This window comes from Pipra filicauda, unplaced genomic scaffold (assembly GCF_003945595.2).
Source record: "Pipra filicauda isolate LSUMZ 115617 unplaced genomic scaffold, ASM394559v2 scaffold128_size5466820_pilon, whole genome shotgun sequence".
NCBI lineage: Eukaryota > Metazoa > Chordata > Aves > Passeriformes > Pipridae > Pipra > Pipra filicauda.
In genome coordinates, this window is record NW_024103751.1 from 4,361,734 (window position 1) to 4,383,461 (window position 21,728).

A 21,728-nucleotide genomic window follows, 5' to 3' on the forward strand; every position below is an offset into this window, starting at 1 on the left:
TAGAGGGGTGTAGGTTGGTTATTCAGACTTGAACTACTCATTGTTTAGGGATAAAGTGAGTATGAGCTGCTTTGTCTTCCCTCCTTTCTTTATACATTTCTGCCATTGTGTCCTTGATGAAGGTAAAAGGTGCTGAATTACACTATTTAAGCAAAGGTTTTCTCACAGTTTTTACCACCTCTGAATATGGTTCAGTGGATTCATAGGTACTAGGATAGAGGAAGTAAAGTTTTGTCTATACTATGATTATTTCAAATACAGTTCTGGTAGATCTTAAAAGCATTAAAGCATAGAGATTTTTTTTTTTAATGTATTTAGCACTTCCTTTTGCTGTTTTACTTACTTCATTTCACAATTCAGGGAATATAAAATTGAAAGATGAATCACAAGAAGACTGTTTTGCATCTGAAATGCATCAGTCTGAGTGAATTTTGTTAAATATGGAATAGTAATCAAATAACGTACATGACTTGAAATATGCTGTTTTCTGCATATTAAAAGAATGCCTTGCAGTAAATTTACCGAAAAGCAGATTTTGTGAAATGTTGTGGGAACATTAACATCCTCATGCCAACAAAAACATATTCTACTAGCATTATGCCTAGTCATTAAGGATTTTTCAGTTAAAAATAACAACAATAGCTTTTAAATCATTTCAAATATTTTTCTTCCTGAGAACATCAAGAAAATCTAATCAATCATTTTTTCTTTTCTGTCAGACAATGAATCAGTATTTATTGTAATTCCTTTTCATTTAGGACTTAGAATGCTGGTTTTATTTGATTAAATAATGTTTGAAAGTAGATCAGAAGAGACTAAGAAATAGCACAACCTGTAATTATGTAGAATTGGGAAAGACTGTTGTATAATAGAGATATTTTAGATGTTAATGAAATAATGCACGTTTAAATGTGTACTTGTAACTATATTATTTAACTGCAAAAAAAACCCCAAAACCTCAAACTAAACAGCCAAGACGAGGAAATACTGGTGTATAAAATGCAATTTCAAAAATAACACTTCTCTGAATAATTTTATTCTATATTTTTTCAGGTGCGACCTTCTGAGGCTCTTACTAGTCACCATTATCCCTGTACCTGCATTAAAGAACTCTGGATTCTACTTATTCAGCTGCTAGACCACAGAAGTAAAGGATCTCATACAGAGGTAATGGAAGAATACTGTTATATATGCTTGTATGTTATAGATACAATACAGTCACCAAATTTTCCCATGTTGCCATGAATGTTCACGGACCTGATGGTAGAACTGAACTTCATATTTGCTTTAGGAGGACTGCATGCTAACTGTGATGCTTCAGGGCACTGTCTTGAATGTGCGTGAAGTCCTGACTCCAGTTTTGCAGTGTACTGCTTGTTATGACCTAGGGCACTGATAAGGAGTGCTCCTTGTGCTGAAGAAAGCAAAGTCATATATAAGAACAAAAAAAAAAATCCATCTTTAGTAATTTTTGAAAAAAAAATTATTTGCAATTTGCGTGATATGTCATGCAATGATTCATCTCCAGGCATTAGAAACGTGGGTACAGTGAGAACAATGATCCATCTAGCCCATATTTCTGTTTCTGATAACCATCTATACAGGAACGACCTGGATTTTGTTTTTGAATCTTGTAGTTGCTGACTTCTTTAGATGCCCCCTTATACTTCTATTGGAAGAGCAAATCAGCAAATCACTACCTGTTCTCCTTTATACTAATACAATTTTATATGCCTCTTCAGTTTGCTTTTTTTCTTATATCTCCTACCTTCTGCCTTCTAGGCTGAAGAGTCTTACTGTATTTGGTAATTCTTTTTTCAGGTGCCATTCTTTACCTAGTCATCTTTGTCACCCTTCTCTGAACCTTTTGCCACACTACATCTTATTTTGAATGACAGAGTGCCAGAATTGCATGCAGTATTCCAAATATGGGTTGGGGGGGCATATGATTTTATACATTGCATAATGATGTTTTCTATTTTGTTCTTTTCCTTTGCTAATATTTTCTAGTGTTTTAATTTTTCTTGACTGCTGGTTAGAATTGAGCTGAGGTTTCTCTGAATGAACATTAAGAAGTGTTAAAATCCTTTGAAAGTTTTTTAAAATAATCTTTATAAGAACCAAAGTGACCATCTGCACAATGAGTATGGTTCACTTAGTACAGAATGAAGTACTTCACTGTAGAGTGTTCGTACTGATAGCTATTTACTTGTTATTGACTACAGATGTAAAGGTGGACAGCACAAGTGAAAACTTTCCTGCTGTTAAGCATTTGCACTGGTAAGCATAAGTTAGGATTAGGACCCAGCTAAGGTGGGTGAAATACAGGTGCAAAGTCCCAGAGAGCTTCTCTAAAACTAGGGAAGATAGGCACAGGCTGTAAGAAGAAGTGATATTGTGATATAGACAGGAGTCTGAGCCAAAAAGAGTTAATCAGTTTGTCATTGCTGGAACAGGCTGCAACAAAACAGTTTGCTGTCTTTCAGACTGATTCTCTACCATCTAATATATTCCTATTGGTTAGGTTAGTCTGGCACTAGAAGGTTTTGGGAAATATGTTCCAAAAAGTCTACATTAAAGAGCTCTAATATCTATCTCTCTTGTGAGTGTTGGTGCACTGTCCTGTCTGCACATCATCAGTCCATCAGCTTGTAATTTTGCCTGTGAAGTATTGCACCGCATTCTTCCTCATGACCCATCCTTGTCCTTTCACATTGCTTTCTACTGACATTTGAGAGAAGACTTTCTAAAGTACCTCTGGGTTTTCTGTGCTAATACTGACCACTACTTTTTCTTACTTTCTTTAAATGACTTGTTCTCTGTAAAAGCAAATTAATCAGTAGGACAGTATTTTAGAGAAAATTGTTAACACAGGCTTTTATTGAACAGAGTTCAAATTAACTTTTGTATTTTCTACAGTGTTTCTGGAGCTTGGTGAACAAAACTCTAAAGAATATCTTTGAAAGGCCTAGTAGTTCAGAAGGGATGTCCGGTTTTGAAGCAATTCAGTGTAAAGACCCATTGAGTTTTAGCTGGTGGATTGTTAGTCATCTGGCATCACTCTACCAGTTTGACCGTAATGGAAATCTAGATGAAAAGGTGGGTATACTTTTTTCGAAATACCAAAGAGTTATTATAATTGATTTTGATCTCTTTGGTTATTTTTATTGATAGAAAACAAATAAGGTTGTAATACGGAATATTCATACTCCTTAAAAGAAATCCTTTAAGGCTGATGGTGTTAAGATGTGGTTTGTACAAGTCAGTAAACATTCTAGGAGCCTCTGACATATTTACATTATATACCAGATATTCAGTAGATTACTGTATTGAGGAAACTTGCATATCCCAACTACTTAGTGGCACATATACCTAATGATGTAGCATATGTTTTAAAACTGTCTGCCTGCAGCATAAATGCTTGACTGGGTTTGTTATTTTAGGAACTGAACACATTAGTTTGTACTGTATGAAGTATAAATCTCAAACATTGACTGTGTAATTATTAATGCCCCTTTTTTTCTTTAAAGCGATAGCCCTGCTCTGGATAAATTTCAGTCTGTCTAATTGCATGCCCTTTTCATCACAGCAATGGCACAATAAGATGCTGTCACGTGAAATGGGGAGATTTCCTTGACCCTGAGTGTTTTGATTTGTCTGTTGGTACTCCCAGGAAAGCCGAGACCCTTGTACCTGACCTGTGTGTCAGCATCCTGTTATGGGGTGCCTTCACCAAACAGTCCTGCTGGATTGGAGAGCAATTCCCCTGACTTATTCAGGGAAATACACCAACAGGTCTTCCCACTTTATGACCCCTCAGCAGATCTTCCACTTTATTCAAGTGTGTTACCCGCTGCCAGCAGCTGCCAACACCCATGAGGGACTCACAGTAACAGTTTATGGAAAAACACTCTTATTAATAGAAAATTGTGACAGGTTAAGATTCAAAGATTGCCAATGATAGTATCTGACTGCAAAAAACATATTCAAAGCAATACACAGACAAACTCTAGTCCCAATAAAAGTATTCAGTGTACACAGAGTGGCTCTTACCCCATAGGCATCCCTGTGGGGGGAGAAGACGGGTTCAGCCTGTTGACTGATCCTAGCAGTTATGATGGAGCCTTCCCTAACTTTTTCTCCATTCTTGACTTACTTCTATGCTATTTCTTTATGTTTATGTGGAGCTTAAGTGACTTTAGTCATAAATACCTTTGTTACTTCTTTTTGTAAAGTTCCCTGCTTCACTTTAGATACAGTCAAAAAATACAGAGTGCGTGCCCGGTGGGGGGTAGTCATACCTTGGAGACAGGTGACTTTGGGATGGAGGTGTGCACTAATATTACAATTAGGCTTTAATGAACCAAGTTCATCTGAGGAGAGAGATTTTGCCACAGTTGTTGGCTCAGCAGCAGGACATCTCCTACCTCCCTTGGTTGACAGGTGCTGTGCCGTTTGTCAGGTGCAAAGTACCATGTAGTTCCCCTCCCTGGAAGGATTTCCACAGAGCCTGGTTGTGATGTCTTCACTCCACTTCATCCTCTGTTCCACCCCTCTTAGCAGGTGCTTATTGTTGTATGGGGAATCATTGTGGAGCTGCCAACTGCATTTCATCTAAGGACTAGCAGCTGTATTTTACCCTGTAATTTCTGTACCATTATAATTTCTGTTAGGGTGTGAATATAACTTCTCAGTTTCCTCTAATTTTATCCCCAGTCATCTTTCCTCGCTGATCATGTATTTTGCTTAGGGAGAATCCAGTCATGCCATCTTCTGTCATCTGTCCTTCTGTTCTTTTATCTTCTGCCTTATTGTCGTTGTGCTTGTTTCTGTTGGTGGTGGGGGGGTTTTTTTGTTGATTGGTTTTTTTGTTTGTGTGGTGGATTTTTTAACATTTCAGCTGCATTGCTTATATTTCCTAATTTGCCAAGCGTAAGCTCTGTATGGCTTCTTCCCCAAACGGGGCCCAATTGCCCTTTCTTGTGAACCATCTTTTATTATTTGGAATTTATTAGTGTGTATTAAAATGGGAAAGGTCTTATCCTCTTTCTCTTAAAATCTGTACCATGATTTCCATTCCTGACTTAGGATGTGTTTGTGAACAGCAGATGAGTAAAAAGGGAAGAGTGATCACATAGGTTGAGCAATTTGTTTTGATAACTTAAAATCCCCTCCTTTGTCTTTAGGTCTTCAAAAGCATTAGTATATAGAGAAGTAAAGAAAAATGTTGAATTTCTGTTAGTGCTTACAGTCCTGAGTAAAATGACTTTCTAATAAAAGTTACTTGTTACTTTTAATCTGCAAATTTGTAAATAACAAAAAAAATATAGGGGAGGTGTGGTACTTGAGTGCTTGAATACTTAGTTGGAAAAACTCATGACCATTTCTGGTCACTAGAGAACTTGATGCCTCTGGGATCCTTCTGCTTCTGCTGCTTCCCAGTTGACAGGTTCTTTAGGATCATGTGGCAAAATGTAGCAACTTCTTACAAATTCATACAGTGTAAAGTTGCAGACCAGGTCTGATTCTTACACTGAAGGTTGTCTCAAGCCCTGCTTTTGCCTTGCTACTGTGTGGATGGGAGAGAACCACAGTCCATAGTGTGTTTCAGAGGAGCATTGGAAGATAGCTTTACTACACTCCCTGCTTATTAAGAAACTTAGATGGAGAAAAAAGGTTATTCCCAGGCTGAATACAGAAATCAGTGTGAAACAGGCACTTATATTGGGGTTTTTTATATTTAATGCCTTAATCCAAATGCAGTGATACTGTTTACTTTGATCATTGGATTTTTTTTTCCTGTATCTCATACTGATAGATTACATATTTAGCCTTGTGAGATATTTTTTTTTCTCCAGGCACTGTATTATTTACATAAACCAAAAAAGAATGGAAAAAAGGATTCCTGTTCTTATTTTAAAGTAGGAATCTGAGACACAGTGTCAGGAAGTGACTTGCACAAGATGCAATAATATTTTTTTCCTTAGAACCCACCTTGGAGAAGAGAATTTCCAAGTTTTGATTTGTAAATCATGACACCATCCTGTGCGCACTCCCTTGATGTTTCTGGCTTTGCATTTCTGAGTGTGACTGCGAGTTTGTCCAAGGATCTCTCTTGTACAAAAAAAATCTCTCTAACATCAGTGCATTTTCACTCAGTAATGTAATCTGTCATAGATAGTTGATGGTAACCATTTACTTAGGTCCTGTCCCCCTCCCCGAATTGCAACCTCAACTATTCTTCGAACATTATAAGGTAAAATAGTGATATTAATTTGTGAAGTCAGTGGAATTACATCAGTGCTCAATGTAGTCCTGTTTTGTTGGTTAAACACCTGATGCAACAGCTTCGTGACACATGCTTTCTTTTAATTAACTGTGATCAGAGGTGGGAGGGTGATGTGTCATAATGATGGTTATTCGTATGCTCTGTAGCAAAAATTGCCTCTAAGGCTATGTCATCTGTGGAAGATTTTCAATTTTTTAATGTGGGCTGCATGGCCTTGAGGTTGTCATAAAAGCTTTTAAAATTCTAAGTAGGTTTCAGACTTGCTTCTTTTTATTTTTTCCCCTTTAGCTCATATAACGCAATTTCAAATATGCAATGATTCATATATATTGAATGTATATTTCACACACATGAAACTACTTCCTTCTACTAGAAAATTTTGGCCAGGTTTCTTAGAGACTCTGTTCTGAGGGATGTACAGTACGTGTCTCTTTCCATATCTCCCCATTCAGGTCCCACTTCACTCTTCTGAAAAGCATTTAAAACCCAAATGGGACCTGATGAGAAAAATTGCTACTTCTGAACATTGCAGGGGTCAATTTCAATATCCTGTGGGCTAGGGTAATATAGGCAGAGTTACTTGGGGCTAAGAATTCTTGCCTATGAATAGAATAATCTGAAATGACTAAATGGCAAGATAAGCAAACATGGAACTTCCAGCTGAGAAGCCTAATATGGCTTTTCCAGGTAGTCAGCTTAGTTAATGCTTTCAAAAGTTTCTTCCTGCATACCCTGGGGGTCTCAGCTCAAGTTTTTGGTTTTAGCAGCACTTTCATGGACCCTAAGGTCTCCAGGTTCTGTTGACTTTTAGGACTCTCTGGGGTTGGAGGGAGAAAGTTTTAAACCACCAGGTTTGGAGTAGGAGATGTAGATTCTACTTATTTTTTGACAAGAATGGATTGTAAACAGTTGTTGTGCCATATTGCCAGTGCAGTCGGGAATACTGTTAGGATGTAAATTTTTTGAGATTTGAATGAAACAAGTCTGTTAAAATATAGAGACAATTGTGGGTAAAAAAGATTGCAGCAGGTGGTTGCTGGTGTTCTTTCCTGAGTTTGGGCTGAACCTAGGTGCACTCTTGTAATCGATTCCAGTTGGTGTCAGGAGTTTGCCCAGATTACTCCTGGATCTTGTAAGGTGATCTGCTGTCATGGTTTGAGATAACCCCAAAATCCAATCCCCTAGTCTAAGCCCCCTCCCACATCTCAACCTAATGTGAGATGGGTTTTTCCAGACAAAACACACCAGACTCAAAGTGGGGGAAAGGGAATATATTACAATGACTGTACAAATAAATACCATATCACAGTATACACACGATCACAACTATCTCTACCATGACATATAGTATTTACAATGGATCAGATCTCTTCTCCCCTCCAAATAAAAGTCCAGGAGGGAAAGAAGGACAGATCCCTTCCAGTCCTTAAGCAGCAGCATCTTCTAAGGCAGCGATCTGTCTGTCCTCTCCACATGCAGCAACTGATAGCTGGATTTCTACCAGCACTCACGAGGGAGGTATCCAAACTCCCTTGGCCCCCTTGACGCAGGCAAAGGGGTCTTCCGTGGGCTTCGTAACCCCAGACAAGGTCGTTTCACCACGTCATATCACGAAGACACAGGGGGGTCTTCGTGACGGTCTGGTATCTCCAGGAGACTCAAGCTTGCAGGGCCTCTGTGCCCTGTCTCTCAGGCTGCCACCGTGGCAGCAGTGTGAGGGGGGGAGCCAAGGTCAACTCCCCCCACATTCCATCTGGCCGTCCCGGTCCAGCTCCGGGACGCTCTGAGCTTCTCAGCTCCTCTCTCCAGTGCTGCATGTCTAAAACTCTTCTCCTAAATAGGAGTCCATCTCCCTCTTTTCTCAGAGGGATCTCAAAGGAGTTTTGGGGGGCTGGTACAGTCTTACCCCCAGAACTCTGTCTCTCAGCTGCTGGCTCTCTTTTCCTCAGCTCTCCTTCCAGGAGTCTCCTCTGCGGTGCTGCATGTTGCTTCTGCTGCTCCTCCAGTTCAGGTCCTTATCTCTGGCTCTCTGCCACCGTTTCTCTGGTCAATGCCGGCTGCTGCTCTGCGCCCATGGAGAAAACATCTCCCGGCATAACTACAGGCACCTAGCCCAGCTTTATGCTGTTCCAGGTCCCTGCAGCCCCCCAGCCAGGGACTGGGAGGCCCCAGAGGGCCCAAGGGGCTCAGAACCCCTTCCTCGTGGCTCTACAACATGGCCACCTCTCCTCAACAATCAAAAACTACAACTCATCTCTTCCGGTGAGCTTGTGATATGTTTACATTTTTGCAGGAGCGCCCATTGGGCAGAACTTCAAAACTTCCAGGGGTTTCCACCCCTTGGGGTCCACCACCTCTCTTAGCCTCTGGGGGAAAACAAAGTCCAAACCACTACATCTGCGTAGTGCAGATGAGCTGGAACTTTGGCAATAAACACCTGTTGTATAACACATGTGTCCTTGGACTATGATACTGCTAAAAACATTCTGAGCAGGTCAATCTAGACATTCAGCGGTCTCATAGACATTTAGCATAACTAATATCTACTCATTACTGATAAAACTAGTCAACTGCTAAAAGGCCAGATTTACTTGGAGGCTGCAGTAGGACCATGCCAGTGTGTAGGTAGTCACATAACACTGGGCTCTAAAATGCAGCAGTCAAAGGTCTGATGTAAATACTAGCCAGAACTGTCTGGGAATCCTGGGTTATATTCACTATTGAAGTGCTGCCTTTACTCCTTGGCTGTTTGTTAATGTAATGGCCTCTCCTGACAGGATGCTAGCTCTGATGCAAAGCCTTGAAATCAGTAACAGCTGAAGTCCTGCTCACCGCCTGTATTGGGTCTCACTGAGCTAGAGTTCATTTCCCCATACTAGCCCTCACAGGGCTGGGCTTGGCATTGATAGCTAGAAGGGTGTTGATAACACACCGGTGTTTTGGCTGCTGCTGAGCACAGCATCAGCACTGTAACATTCCTTCCTCAGTTGAGGGCAAGATCCTGGGAGGGGACCCAAGTAGGCCAGCTGACCCAAACTGACCAAGGGGATATTCCAGACCATGTGACATCAGCTCAGACATAAAAGCTAAGTCAAGGAGCAGGAAGGCAGGCATTCATTGTCTCCAATGGCTGGCTGCTGAGGAACTGTCACACATGCTGAAGCCCTGCTTCTTGGGAGTGGCCGACCATCGCTGCTCATGGGAAGCAGAGAATAAACCTGGTTATCTTTCGGTTCACTTTTGCACATGCAAGCTTGTGCTTTGCTTCTGCTTTACTAAACTACCTTATCCCAACCTGTGGGTTGTTTTCCACCTTACTCTCTCCCCTGTCCGGCTGGGGAGTGATAGACTGGCTGGATGGACACCTGGCATCCAGCCAAGGTCAACCCACCACACTGCCCTAGGCATGATGTGCCCTCTGCTGTTCTGGCACAATTATTTATGACCTATTACCTAGGTCAGACCCTCCTCCATTTCAGTCTTTCTTTCTCTTCTAAAGCTCTGGGTCGGTTCACTGCTCTGGTTCACACTGCATCCCACAAAGAGAAGTACCAGAAAAACTGAGCAAGTACATTCTACAGTTGTGACGGCAGAAAGAGCAGCTGGCAGGATGAGGAAGAAGCAGTGGGAACTTCTTAATTGATATGGCTCAAGTTGCTGAATCGTGAAATCACAGCTTTAGTGTAACTTTCTGTAGATCTGTCTTTTCATTTATATTTGTTTCATGAACAGTCTACGGACTAAGGCTTTCTACCATTACCTGTTTTTCAGAATCTTCTTTTTCTTTTCAAGCAAAAATGCAAAGCCACCAAGGAGTCAAACTGTGTTACACAAGTATTAGTGCATCTTTTTAAAAAGTTTAATCTTTAAAATTATCTTGGTACTCTCTGAAGTTCTGCCTGGAACTGTCACCAAGTCACAGCATTAATTAGTATAGTCAGACAAGGATGGAGCACAATGGTGTTGCTGCTGGAAAGTAGTTATATTTCAATTACCAAAGCATAAAATACTCTTTCTTGTAAGTTCTATACTGGCATTTAAGGGACATCTATCTGAAGAATAATCTACAAGGCTTAACAGTTATGATAGTGCAGGGAACAAGTAAGGCAGGATAATGATGAAAGTACTATGTTCACACATCTACTTATCTACGCAGGCTATATACATAGCTGAATCTATGTTGGACCTCCTAAAGTTATAAGTATGTTGGCCTGGTTGCTTTATTTTTTTTTCTTTTCCTCCCCCTCCTTCCCTCTGAGAAAATGACGTTAGTTGCAAAGCCTTCTACCCTTTTCTTTCCCACTTCGCATAAATAGATGTGGGTTTTTTTTTTCTCTTTTTAATATACTTTGCCATGCAAATCTTTTTTACTTCACTGGCATGGCCTGTTTGATTCAAATGGATAATCATCTGTCTTTGCAAGCTGAAGAATATGAATTACAGACCATATTTGAACTACCCTTACTGAATCGGCCAAATCAATCATTCATGTTTGTCCTGGGAAAAATGAGTTAGAAGTGTTTTTTATATTGGAAAAAAAAAAACAAGCAAATGTGAGATTGTACTTTTTCTTCCTTCTTACCCCTTGTATCTTCCTTTTTACAGAACATTAATGGAAGAGATTATAAGACGTACTGCTTGGACTAATAAAAAATGCCTGAATGTTTTGCTTCTCTATTAAAGGTGAAGGTTGGGATTGCAGATGAGTCACTTAAAGTGGTTCAAATTGCATACTCTTTATTTTTGGCTCTTTATTTAGTTTTTGAGGGCTAATTTTTAGGACAGATATCAATTACATTCATATAACAAAAAAGCTGTTTTCAGTGATGACTACAATATGCTGCCATGAAACTAAATATTTCTGGAAATATTTTACCTGCTTATTTTCACATTATTACATAATGTTTCCTTTCAGGGATGCAAATGCTCTTTCAATTGTTTTTCAGAAACAGAAGGAATCCAATTGGCAATTTGTGGAAGAACTCCTTAAAAAATCCACTGATGCTCAAGTAAGTGTGTAAAGGAAGGAATAATGGACAAGGAAAGTGTCAGGGATGGTTTCAGGAAAAGACAGTGCATGAAACAAAGTCCAACTAACAAGTGCATTTTTGGAATTTAGTGTTTTTATCACTGGTAAATGAACATCCTTGACATAGCTGAACTATGACAGTATACAGTCCCCTCCTTGTTAGCAGTTACGCTTGCTTTAAAGTGGTTGTGCTTGTTGCTAAATTGTCAGATAACAAAAAAAGATAATTAGCTTGGAAGGATAGGTATATGGCTACTCAGACAAGATGTATTCAGAATAAGAACTGGAATCTTAGAAAAGGTAAACCTGATACTGAATGTAAGGATATCAAGTTGAGGAGACATGATGAAGGAGATAGTCAGTTGCATTGAAAATTCAGCTATATCCTCATCACAGCAGGAAGGTGACTTGCCTTGCTGAGCAATTTGTCTTACAGGCTTGAATCAAACTCTTACTGATAAGGTTCTAGTTTCTGAGCACTCATTTCATACCTTATCATTTTTCTTTCTGCACAACTGTTAATGCAATGCTTCATGGCCCAGAGGTCAAAATTGACCTCCTTTTAAAATTCTTTTAAATATGCTGTTCATCATGTTTTAAAATATGTTACATTATAGTTCTGTTAATTTGTTGTAAAGTTGCATGGTACAAATCGCAAATGTTGTATCAGCTACACCTATAAAATAATTTCTTTATTTGTGTATGTTTAAGACAAGAATAAACATGTTTATTTTTTTTATTTGGTCTCATGAAATTAAGAAAAATTCCACAAAGTTCTGATATCGAAAGCAAAAGAGGAATCAGTTCTTTTGGTTTTTTAAATTATTTTTATTGCCTTTCTTGTGCAATAACAACAACCGTAGTTGAAGCCGGAATATGGAACAATACTTGTTTCAACTACATTTTTTACAAGAAAATATTGGTGGTTGTTGGGATAGTTGAAATGATTGCATGATTTTTCAGCTTTTTAATACTCTATACTTTTACACCTGGTTATGTCTTCTTTCAGCTTAAAAGATTAACTCTTTCTGAATGATTATACAGTACATAACTGAAAATACAAACTGTGCACATACATTAAAACCACAGTAATGACATTATTTATTGGATGCTTACCATTCTGTGAGAGAAACTGGAGAGATTTAAATTATAGATAAGATGCATAAAAACTGAGTAGCTTATTAGCCACCTTCCTCTGTTGCATCCTCTGCGCATCAGCAACCTGAGAACCAGTAAGAGGACATTTGTAGTTAACGTTTTTTCTTCAAAATATTCCTCTTTGCTTGTGAATGTTTATTATTTTGAAGAAAGATTACTTTGAAGTTCAATATACCTGGAATACACAGTGTTTGATGCTTCTGTTAAACAATTATTGAACTGTAGACAGTTTAGAAAGGCAGCTAGGTGACCAAGTTCAAAAGCAAAGATCTGTTTTAATTTCCAAAGGCAACTACTGTAGGAATTAAACCTTCATTTGCCAAGGACATGATTGTAACTATTACCAACCATTGAAGGAGCCATCTAGTTTATTTCCGTTTTTTATTTGTTCATTATCTTTTTCTTGGAATTAGCTGCCTGTGGGAAGTGCTCCTTGGGGCACATTAGTTCCTATATGTGCATGCACAAGTGAATGTAGCGCTTTATGAAGAAATGCATCCTGCTCCCTATCCCTGCACAGCAGCCTTCTTGACAGTGTCTAGGAAGGAGATTTTCTTTTGCCAGCATACATGTCCATCTCTTCTGTTGACCTGTCAGCTTCAAGTAGCCACTCCTAGAGTTTATCTTATCCTTTTGCACCTCTTGAGTATTTTTGAGTCCAGAAAACGTAGGAATGAGAAGCACAATGAGATATCAAGAAGTCAGTAATGAAATGGAATATGGAGAAGCAGGAAAAAGCAAAAGGGAGAATAGTGCTCTTTGAGTGAACAGCAGGACAAAATCGATGATACTGCTTATTAACAGATGGCTTGAGTTTGTTCTTTAATCCTATCTGAGCCATCCTTTTCAGCATATACCCTCTGTTATCTATACTACAGATACACAGCAATAGCTGTGCAATATTAATTAGAAGAAATAATAGTGCTGAATCACTCATTTGCTAGACAGAGCAGGAATTGGTGGTTAGCAACTTCATATGGGAGCTTAAGAATTAATCATGTTTAGTACTATGTCCATCAACTTCATAATCCACTTGTGCTTGTTGCTCCCTATCTTCAAAAGCTTGTAGACTATACATATCAAGAAAAAGAATGGGAATTTACAAAGAAGGAGGGGAAACAAAGATGACATCAACTATGCATAGTTTTGTGTGTTCCAAAGTATCTGAAAAAGGTACTGAACATATATTTTTAATGTAAGTTGATAATCTCCTACCAGTAACTATTCTCTTCACGTGAGCTTCAAATTCTATGTTGTGAAAAGATAATTTAATAGGCACTGTTGCAGCCCTTGAGGGAAGGGGAGCATCATGAAAGTAGAGAAAAGAATGGTCACCTCTGATGATGAATCAGCAGAAGCTGGAGTTGCCTTTAACATCCTTAGGGCAACTAAGTGTTGGGACGCAAAAATGACTAACCAGTGTTAAACCTGCAGCGTTTTGGTAGTTTCAGTAATCCTGTTGTGTTTAGTGGTCACATGCAGACAGGAGAGAGCCTGAGCCACCTTCATCCAGAATATGCTGGATTTTGGGTGTGATAAAGACCTTCTGAAGAAGGTGTGCATGTACAGGTGAAGGTGGTAGAGGGGTGCTGCAATGCCCTGTCACCGGATAGAAACTCCTTTATAAGGTTACACTCAGCCTGCTGCTGAGCAAGGAGAAGATGTGAAGGTGCTGTTCAGGTTAGAGGATCAATAGGGATGGGAAATAAAAATACTTTATTTGTGAGAAGATATGAGGAATCATGGGTATGTGGGCAAGTGTAGTGTGCTGCTTCCTTGGATATATCCTTTCATCTTCAAACGGTTGACCAAAAGGTGAATTCTTTAGCCAGAAATTACTCTCTTTTTTAATTCTTAATGGATAAGAGTTGAAAACAATTGCTCTTGTGAAAAATCTCCCATCTGTATCACAAAAAATGGGCATTTTTGGGGAGACTAGTTATATGAAGTGTTTCCTCCTGTTGTAATTTGGAACTCTCTTACTTGACTATAAAAATAGTAAAGCTGGTTTACAATTATATTTGTACCACAAAATGAAAATTGTTGAATGTTAGCGTAGCTGTTTTTGTCTGTGAGGCAACATCAAACTGACTAAATTTGTGGAATGTCAGTATAAGATGAATTTGTGTTTATGAAGTTTATTGTGAGAATCAAAAGCTTTTTAGTTCTTAAGCACTAATAGCAGTCTCGTATTAGACTTCTCATTTTAGAATATAAGTGCTTCTTGTTGTTTCATTGCTGCCTCAATTTTGTTATATCTCTACTGTATTTTTGTTTAATTCTACTTTAAAAAAGATATAGAAGTATTTGTTGGATTTCTAGAAAACCAATTTTGTTACTACAGTAGGAGGTCATAAGAGAAAAATGTTGTGTTTCAGTAGTACTATCATTTTGATAGAATCTGGTGTTTCTCCCTTCTGCGATAAATTAAAAGCTGAGTACCTCAAGAGTTCTGATAGTATTTCCTGCAGTGCAAGAGACCATTTTAAGCAAAAGAGCAATGAGAGAATCCATTAATCCCAGGGATATTTGAAGTCTGGAGAACTTTTTCATATTACATTTGAGATAAAGCCTTCATTACAATCTTGGTTTTAGAAACTGTTCTAAAACTATTGTTGGACAGATAAATAATGATTCAAATTGAAGCTGCTCACAATGTCATGTTTATTGTTGAATTAATTCAACTGAAACAGTCATTGTTTGTTGAATTAGATTCTAAACCTAATCCTAGACACAACATAATAGCTTTAAGACTAAAGGGAGTGTGTTTTGGTGTCTGTGGGGGGGTTACATCTTTTGTAACTGGGTAGATCCCTCTAGAGAAATAGATATGCTCAACTGCAGTTTTTTGTTTTATATCAAGGCTCCTACTTTTATTAATTAAAAAATACCAGCTGTTCTGTCCCTTGTTTTTTGGTGCAAGATTGTGATTTTTGGGAAGTCTACTGATTTAATAGTTAGTTATGTCATATCTGAAAAAATACTTGAGTATCTTTTCATTTGTAGGCATTTTTATTGTATTAGAATTATTATTCTGTATATTTTTAATGAGTCTCTACTGGAGAGTCACTTTTCTATTTCAGTGGGTTTTATATGTTATACATAGTGTCTTGAATATGTAATTTTCTATGACAACTGAGAATGCCTTTTGAATTTGCAGGTTGTTTTAGAAATGTACCACTTTAGAAGCCATATGTGCCTGAGAAGAGAAGGCAGGCATGGTTAGAAGTTATTGTAGGTGATTGCATAATTGTTTACAGAATTTTGATAAAGTGTAGCAAATGAGGTTTTCTACATGTATGTGTAGCCAGGTAGAGACAGTGAGTGAGATTCGTAGGTGTGGCATTTATTCCTATGAAAACAGCAATAAAAGCAGCTCTAAAACATAGTAAACCATAAGAAGTAGTATTGTGGGTAAGACCAGAAGTCACAGAATCATAGGATGGTTTGGTTTGGAAGGGACCTTAAAGATCATCTAGTTCCAGCCCCTCTGCCATGGGCAGAGACACCTTCCATTAGACCAGGTTGCTCAAAGACCCATCCAACCTGGTCTTGAACACTTCCATGGATAGGGCATCCACAGCTTTTCTGAGCAACTGTTTCCAGTGTCTCACCACCCTCACAGTAAAGAATTTTTTCTTACTATCTAATCTAACTCTACCCTCTTCCAGTTTAAAGCCATTCCTCCTTGTCCTATCACTACAAGCCCTTGTAAAAAGTCCCACTCTTCCACTAACAGGTATTTATTGAATGACTTTTTCAAACAAGAACAAAAATAGCCAAGCAACCCCCTAAAAAGAACCAACACAACAAAACCCAGTACAACCTAATGTCATCTTTTTCCATCACCTGGCATTAGTGATTTATTTAAGAATTTTCTGAGTTGGATGAGCTTGAGATATAACTGAGGACCTAGCACTGTAATTGAAACTGAAGGAGATAACTCCCCAATATTTATCTGAGGCATAGTTGTTTTCATTCCCCTTCCTAGGGCTATGATTTTGAGTCATAAAATTAATCCTGTATATTTTTTTAATATTTCTTACTCCTTTTATTCTTCCTTAGCTTATTTTATGCTGTTACAAATTCCAGGCCTGTATAGTATCTAGATTTATTTGAAAGCTAGAAGTAGGTCAGAGTTTCTCTTGTCACAGAACAAGTTGCTACTATGCCAGAGATGTGTTAGACTTACATGTGTAAAAGTCTACCCTTAAGACAACTACACATAAGTTGTCCACTAAACCACTTTTATAGTCAATGGAGACAGTAAAGCCCTTACAGGACTACTAAAGTAGATGTCTAAAATAAGCTGGATTAAACACATGATTTCAGTTGGAGTATGAAGCTCCTAGTATCCTACCTCTGATGCAAGTCCAGTTTTGTTGTCGTCAAAAGCTGAATGAGAAGAATACCACTCTCAATATCCCAGAATTACAAGCTGCGTGCTTCACTGTGTTTGTTTGGTACTTCCTGTTTTCTTTCCTAGAAACCTTCTTCCTTTCGAATGCAAAATTTGGAACACAAAAAATGTGTGGGAAGTCTTTTGTACTTTTTGTTTCCCCAGTGTTCAGAGGCTTATTTTGCCCTTGACTTAGAATTGTCTGGAATATTAGCAACATAGCCGTGTTGCAGAGGTTTGAGAAGGAACATGATTCAGAAACAAAAGATTTTCCTCTTTGGAATATTATAAAGAGAAATATGAGTTCTTAGACGGTTGCACCTTCCTTCTGTGTCAGTGGTGAATGAGCTTTCCTTGGGACATACGTGACAGAGGGGCTTAAGTGTTCAGCTGACTCGTGCATTCAGTATGGCTACTGCCCCATTTACTGTTTTGTGAGGTTCTGTACCATGCAGTCATGTTTCAAGGTAGGCTCACAATGTTGAGCTGGCTGTTACCCTAATGTGTCTACGGATCTGGAGAAAAGGAGGCTCAGGGGAGACCTCATCATTCTTTACAACTATCTGAAAGGTGGTTGCAGCCAGGTGGGTGTCAGCCTCTTCTCCCAGGCAACTAGTGACAGGACAAGAGGACACAGTCTTAAGCTGCACTAGAGGAGGTTCAGGCTGGACATCAGAAGGAATTTCTTCATAGAAAGGGTTGTTCGACATTGGAATGGACTGCCCAGGGAGGTGGTGGAATCGCCATCCGTGGAGGTGTTAAACAACTGGATGTGGCACTTAGTGCTGTGGTTTAGTTGACTTGGTGGTGGTCAGTCAAAGGCTGGACTGTATGATCTGAGAGATCTTTTTCAACCTAAATGAGTCTGTGATTCTGTGACACAGTATTACATTGGCTGGATTACAGGATACAATTGTCAGCTTTTATCTTCTAGTTTGTTGCTTGTATTAGCAGATGCGTTTACTCAACAGTATATAATTAAAAATAATTTTTGTATTAGGAAATTACTTTGAATAGTCTGTTAGTATTGGGTTTATGTGTAGATAAGGTAATGCTCCCCTCCTAAAATTAATTTCTTACTTCCTTTTCAAGACTGGTGTGTTAGAGGAACACTTAAGAATGCATCTTCAGTGCTGTTTGACTTTGTGTAGTTTCTGGGATTTGAACCTATCTATTGTCACCATACTCTGGGATTATTACAGCAAGAATCTGGTAAGTAGATGAATATATGAAAATATAGAATTGCATTTGGGCAGTCCTTGAGTTTTACTCATTAATTCTGATTTTCCTGTAGCCAAGCTTGATTGCAAATACTTCTGTAAAACTACCTAGTCAATGGCAGTATCCCTAAACTTGCTATTTAATGAAATCATGTTTAAATTTATGCTTTGATCCATTACATTATGTACCAATAGAATAAGTTATAATTTTAGTCTTACTTTTCATCAGGACTACTGATTTTAAGATCTTGTAAAAACACTTTGTACATAGTTACAATAAATTTTTATTTTCTAGTTGTGGTAGGAATATATCCTTTTGTTTGTGTGAAGGATTGCATCTTATTGCATTTGGAATATTAGCATTTACTGTTATTTATAATCTTAATGTTTTCATTTATTCTTTTAGAACAGTGGCTTTACTGTTCCTTGGCTTGGTCTGAAGGATCTGGCAAATGTTAGTAAGACTTCTTTGTCAATGCTTGAGTTGGTGAAATGTTGCTGCTCTGAACAGCAGATCCCTTCTCTGTACAAGTCCCACAACAGTTACTTCATTTTTCTCTGCATTTTGGCACGGATGATTAAAGAAGAAAACAGTGGCATGCATCCTTGGAAACAAATTAAAGGACGGTATGGCCAGTATTTAGTTTCTCTCCTGTTGTAAGAAGTGTACTGAGTCAGTGGCCCTTCCAGCCACATGCAAGACGGGCGGATACTGTGCCCATGAGAAAGTAAGGTGGATGGGGGATCCAAGGTGATTAATAATTTAAAGAAAGCAGTTCCCTGAAGTTTCTGTTGCCAGCTGAGGGTGTAACAGGGTCCAGGAGCTGGGTCCAAGAATCACCTTGGCTTGTGATGATTTACTTCATCTTGCTGGCCAGGCATTGGGTACACTGGCAACCTGTGCAGTGGTACAACCCAGTTGCCAGACAGGTAATGTAATAAAAGCACAGAAATTGTGTTTGAATTGCATATAAGCCATGTGTTGTCCAAGAACATGCAGACTAACACTTGGTAGGCCTGCAATTTCATTTATATTTAGTTTCTTTTTAATGACTTCCAAAATTTCTCACAATATTTTTTGTGAGGGTTTTAATTTTTCACTTAATTTTGAAACATACTAATTAAGAAGTACAGTCAGTCATTATATTAAAAAAACCATAAAATATATATGCTTTAAATCAAACTTTTGATATTTTATATGCTTACTGAATGAATCCGTGAGACTTTTATTATAGTAATGAAATTGTAGTAATTATTACAAGGGCTGACTTTTAAAATTTTTTCATTAGATATAGAGGACTTAGAATTAGTTTTGGTTTACAGTTTTGATTTTTTAAAAAAAGATCTTATTAAGTATTAATAAAATTAATTAAAATTTTAGTAAATATTAGTAAGATACTCGTGTACACAAGTAATAAATACATAAGAAACTGCCCATGTGTACAGCACACCTCACCAAGTTATGTGGTGTTTTTTCCAAGAAAGCAGGATTGTCTTGGCTACCAGAAAAGTATACCTGTCAAAAACATAATGTCTATGTACACTTCACAAGTTGTTATAGTCAGTAAAGTTTGGGTTTTAAAATCACTACAACTTCATAGAAACAAATATGTTGTTGGATTTAGTATCAGTGTCTTGCTTTATTTTGTGATTTTAATTACCCTGCTCTGTTCTTACTGAAAGCAAATTATACTTACATTTTTGTGCTATTATAGCTTGTTGCTTTCCCTAATTTAAGAGTGGGAATAATAATACACAACACTCAGTGCATCGGTCTGCTCAACCAGTATTCATAATTTCTACCTTGAAAAAATCAATTACACAAGTAGCAAAATTTAACAGCCTACAGCTATGATTTTGGGATGAACTCTGTTTTCAACGGCTAACCAAGCATTAATTGATGCATGAAAAATGTAAATGCCTGTCAGTAGTAATTTACTACTAAACAACATTAATTGGATTTGCTGTAATTTTGGTGGCTAGATTTGATAACTTCAGCACCATTTCCAACTATTTTTCCAGGTGACAGAGTAGGAAACCAGCATTTATGGATTTTTAACTACTGTATGTGGAACTTACTTTAAATTAAAGGTGAAGGATATACCCAAGGTTTTAAACCTACAAATCAAAAAGTTAAGCAAGCCATTTTCATCTTACTCCTCTGTTGTAGGAATGGTGACATTTATTTAAAAGTCCAGATCCAAGCAAAGGTCACAGAAAAGATGTCTTTGTAAAAGCTTTCTGTTTTTGTCAACCACTTTAAAGTTGCAAAGTAGCAGTGCTTGTCACCATCAGCTACTTATGACTTGAGCTCTGTCCCATAAGCAGTACAGGTAAAGTTTACCATCTTCCTGCTGGAGAGAAGTTTCTCTTCCAAACGCCTCAGTTTCCCTGTTTTCTTCCAAACTTGGAGTCTACAGTTCCTTTCATAGTTATGCAATACAGGTTGATACAGACTTTGGAGAAACACTGTGGAGAAAAGGATTTTCTTTTAGAAATCTTCCTCTCCCTTTTACTGCAGTGATGGTTTGGTAGGTGAGACTTTGATCACAGCAGCTGTAGCAGTATGCCGAAACAGAAATCAGTAGCTGATTTCCACATGGAAATAAGGGAGTTTCTAGGGAAGAGGTTGGCATACAGGAATGATTTGCTGTTGCAAAGAGCTGTCATTTGGCATCTTCCTTTCCTAGCAGCCCTCATGGGCTAGACTTGATTGATATGAAGGCATGGTATGGAGGACACCCATCACAAGTAGAGAAGGTTTAGATGTTTACATTGTGCTTAACTGTGTACTAGAGGTTAGATAGGGAAGAAGGGTTAGGCTGCACCTCGTATTGGAAACACTTAACATGTAGCTTAAAATAGGAGCAGAACATGAAGGAGCACATTTGTTCCAGTAGCCAAAACAATAGAAGAGGAGAGAGAAAAAAAAGGTATTTAAGATGTAAATGTTATTGGAAGAGGATAACTGTAAACTAAAAGCATGAAAATACAATTTTAATCTCTCAAGCAGATAGAAAAGTTAAGAAACTTACTCTTTCCTATTTGTTTGTTTGTTTGTTTGCTTTTTTTTAATGTAGAATTTATTCCAAGTTCCATCGGAAAAGAATGCAAGAGCTGACAGAAGTGGGGCTGCAGAACTTTTTTAGCTTATTCCTCATGCTAGCAATTGTTGTGGAGACAGAAGATATAGTGAGTCGAGTGTTGGATCTTTTGGATTTCCTGGCTCCATCCTCCATCACCGTGTCTCAGAGAGCTCTCATCTGGAGAGGTCATTTTGCTTTCCTTTTGATTTATGTTGAGAAGAACATGGACGTTAGCGCCCTAGCTGAGAAAATCTCAAGTGCTTTCCGTGAGAAGGCAAAGGAGTTTTTAGTAAACAAAAATGACTACACGCAGAGACACAATCTCTGGACTCTACTTTCGACCTACGTTGATGGTGTCCAGGAAGTGTTTGAGACTAGCTGCTACTTGAGCCTTTCTGAGGAAAAGTTGCTAAATGATGGCTTTACAATGCTGCTGCCTGCTTGTCGAGGAGCTGAGCTGAGTATGGTCCTGAATTTTCTTCAGGTTGTACTAGCCAGACTTCGGTAAGTTATTTAGTTAAATTGTGCATATAGACTGACATGTTGT

The 21,728-nt window shown here is 38.2% G+C and overlaps 1 protein-coding gene across 7 annotated transcripts in view; it reads left to right on the forward strand.

The window, feature by feature from the left end:
- The window catches only part of MMS22L (MMS22 like, DNA repair protein), a 97,970-nt gene that overhangs the window by 15,884 nt on the left and 60,358 nt on the right, over positions 1-21,728 (forward strand). For 6 of the 7 annotated variants that reach the window (XM_027742252.2, XM_027742248.2, XM_039390807.1 and 3 more), the window contains 6 exons: positions 1,054-1,167; positions 2,920-3,099; positions 11,236-11,298; positions 17,968-18,087; positions 18,502-18,722; positions 21,176-21,685. In XM_027742252.2, coding sequence (XP_027598053.2) covers positions 1,054-1,167; positions 2,920-3,099; positions 11,236-11,298; positions 17,968-18,087; positions 18,502-18,722; positions 21,176-21,685 — 1,208 coding nt within the window. The remainder of the gene's footprint in view (positions 1-1,053; positions 1,168-2,919; positions 3,100-11,235; positions 11,299-17,967; positions 18,088-18,501; positions 18,723-21,175; positions 21,686-21,728) is intronic. The other variant, XM_039390804.1, reaches the window with a different exon arrangement.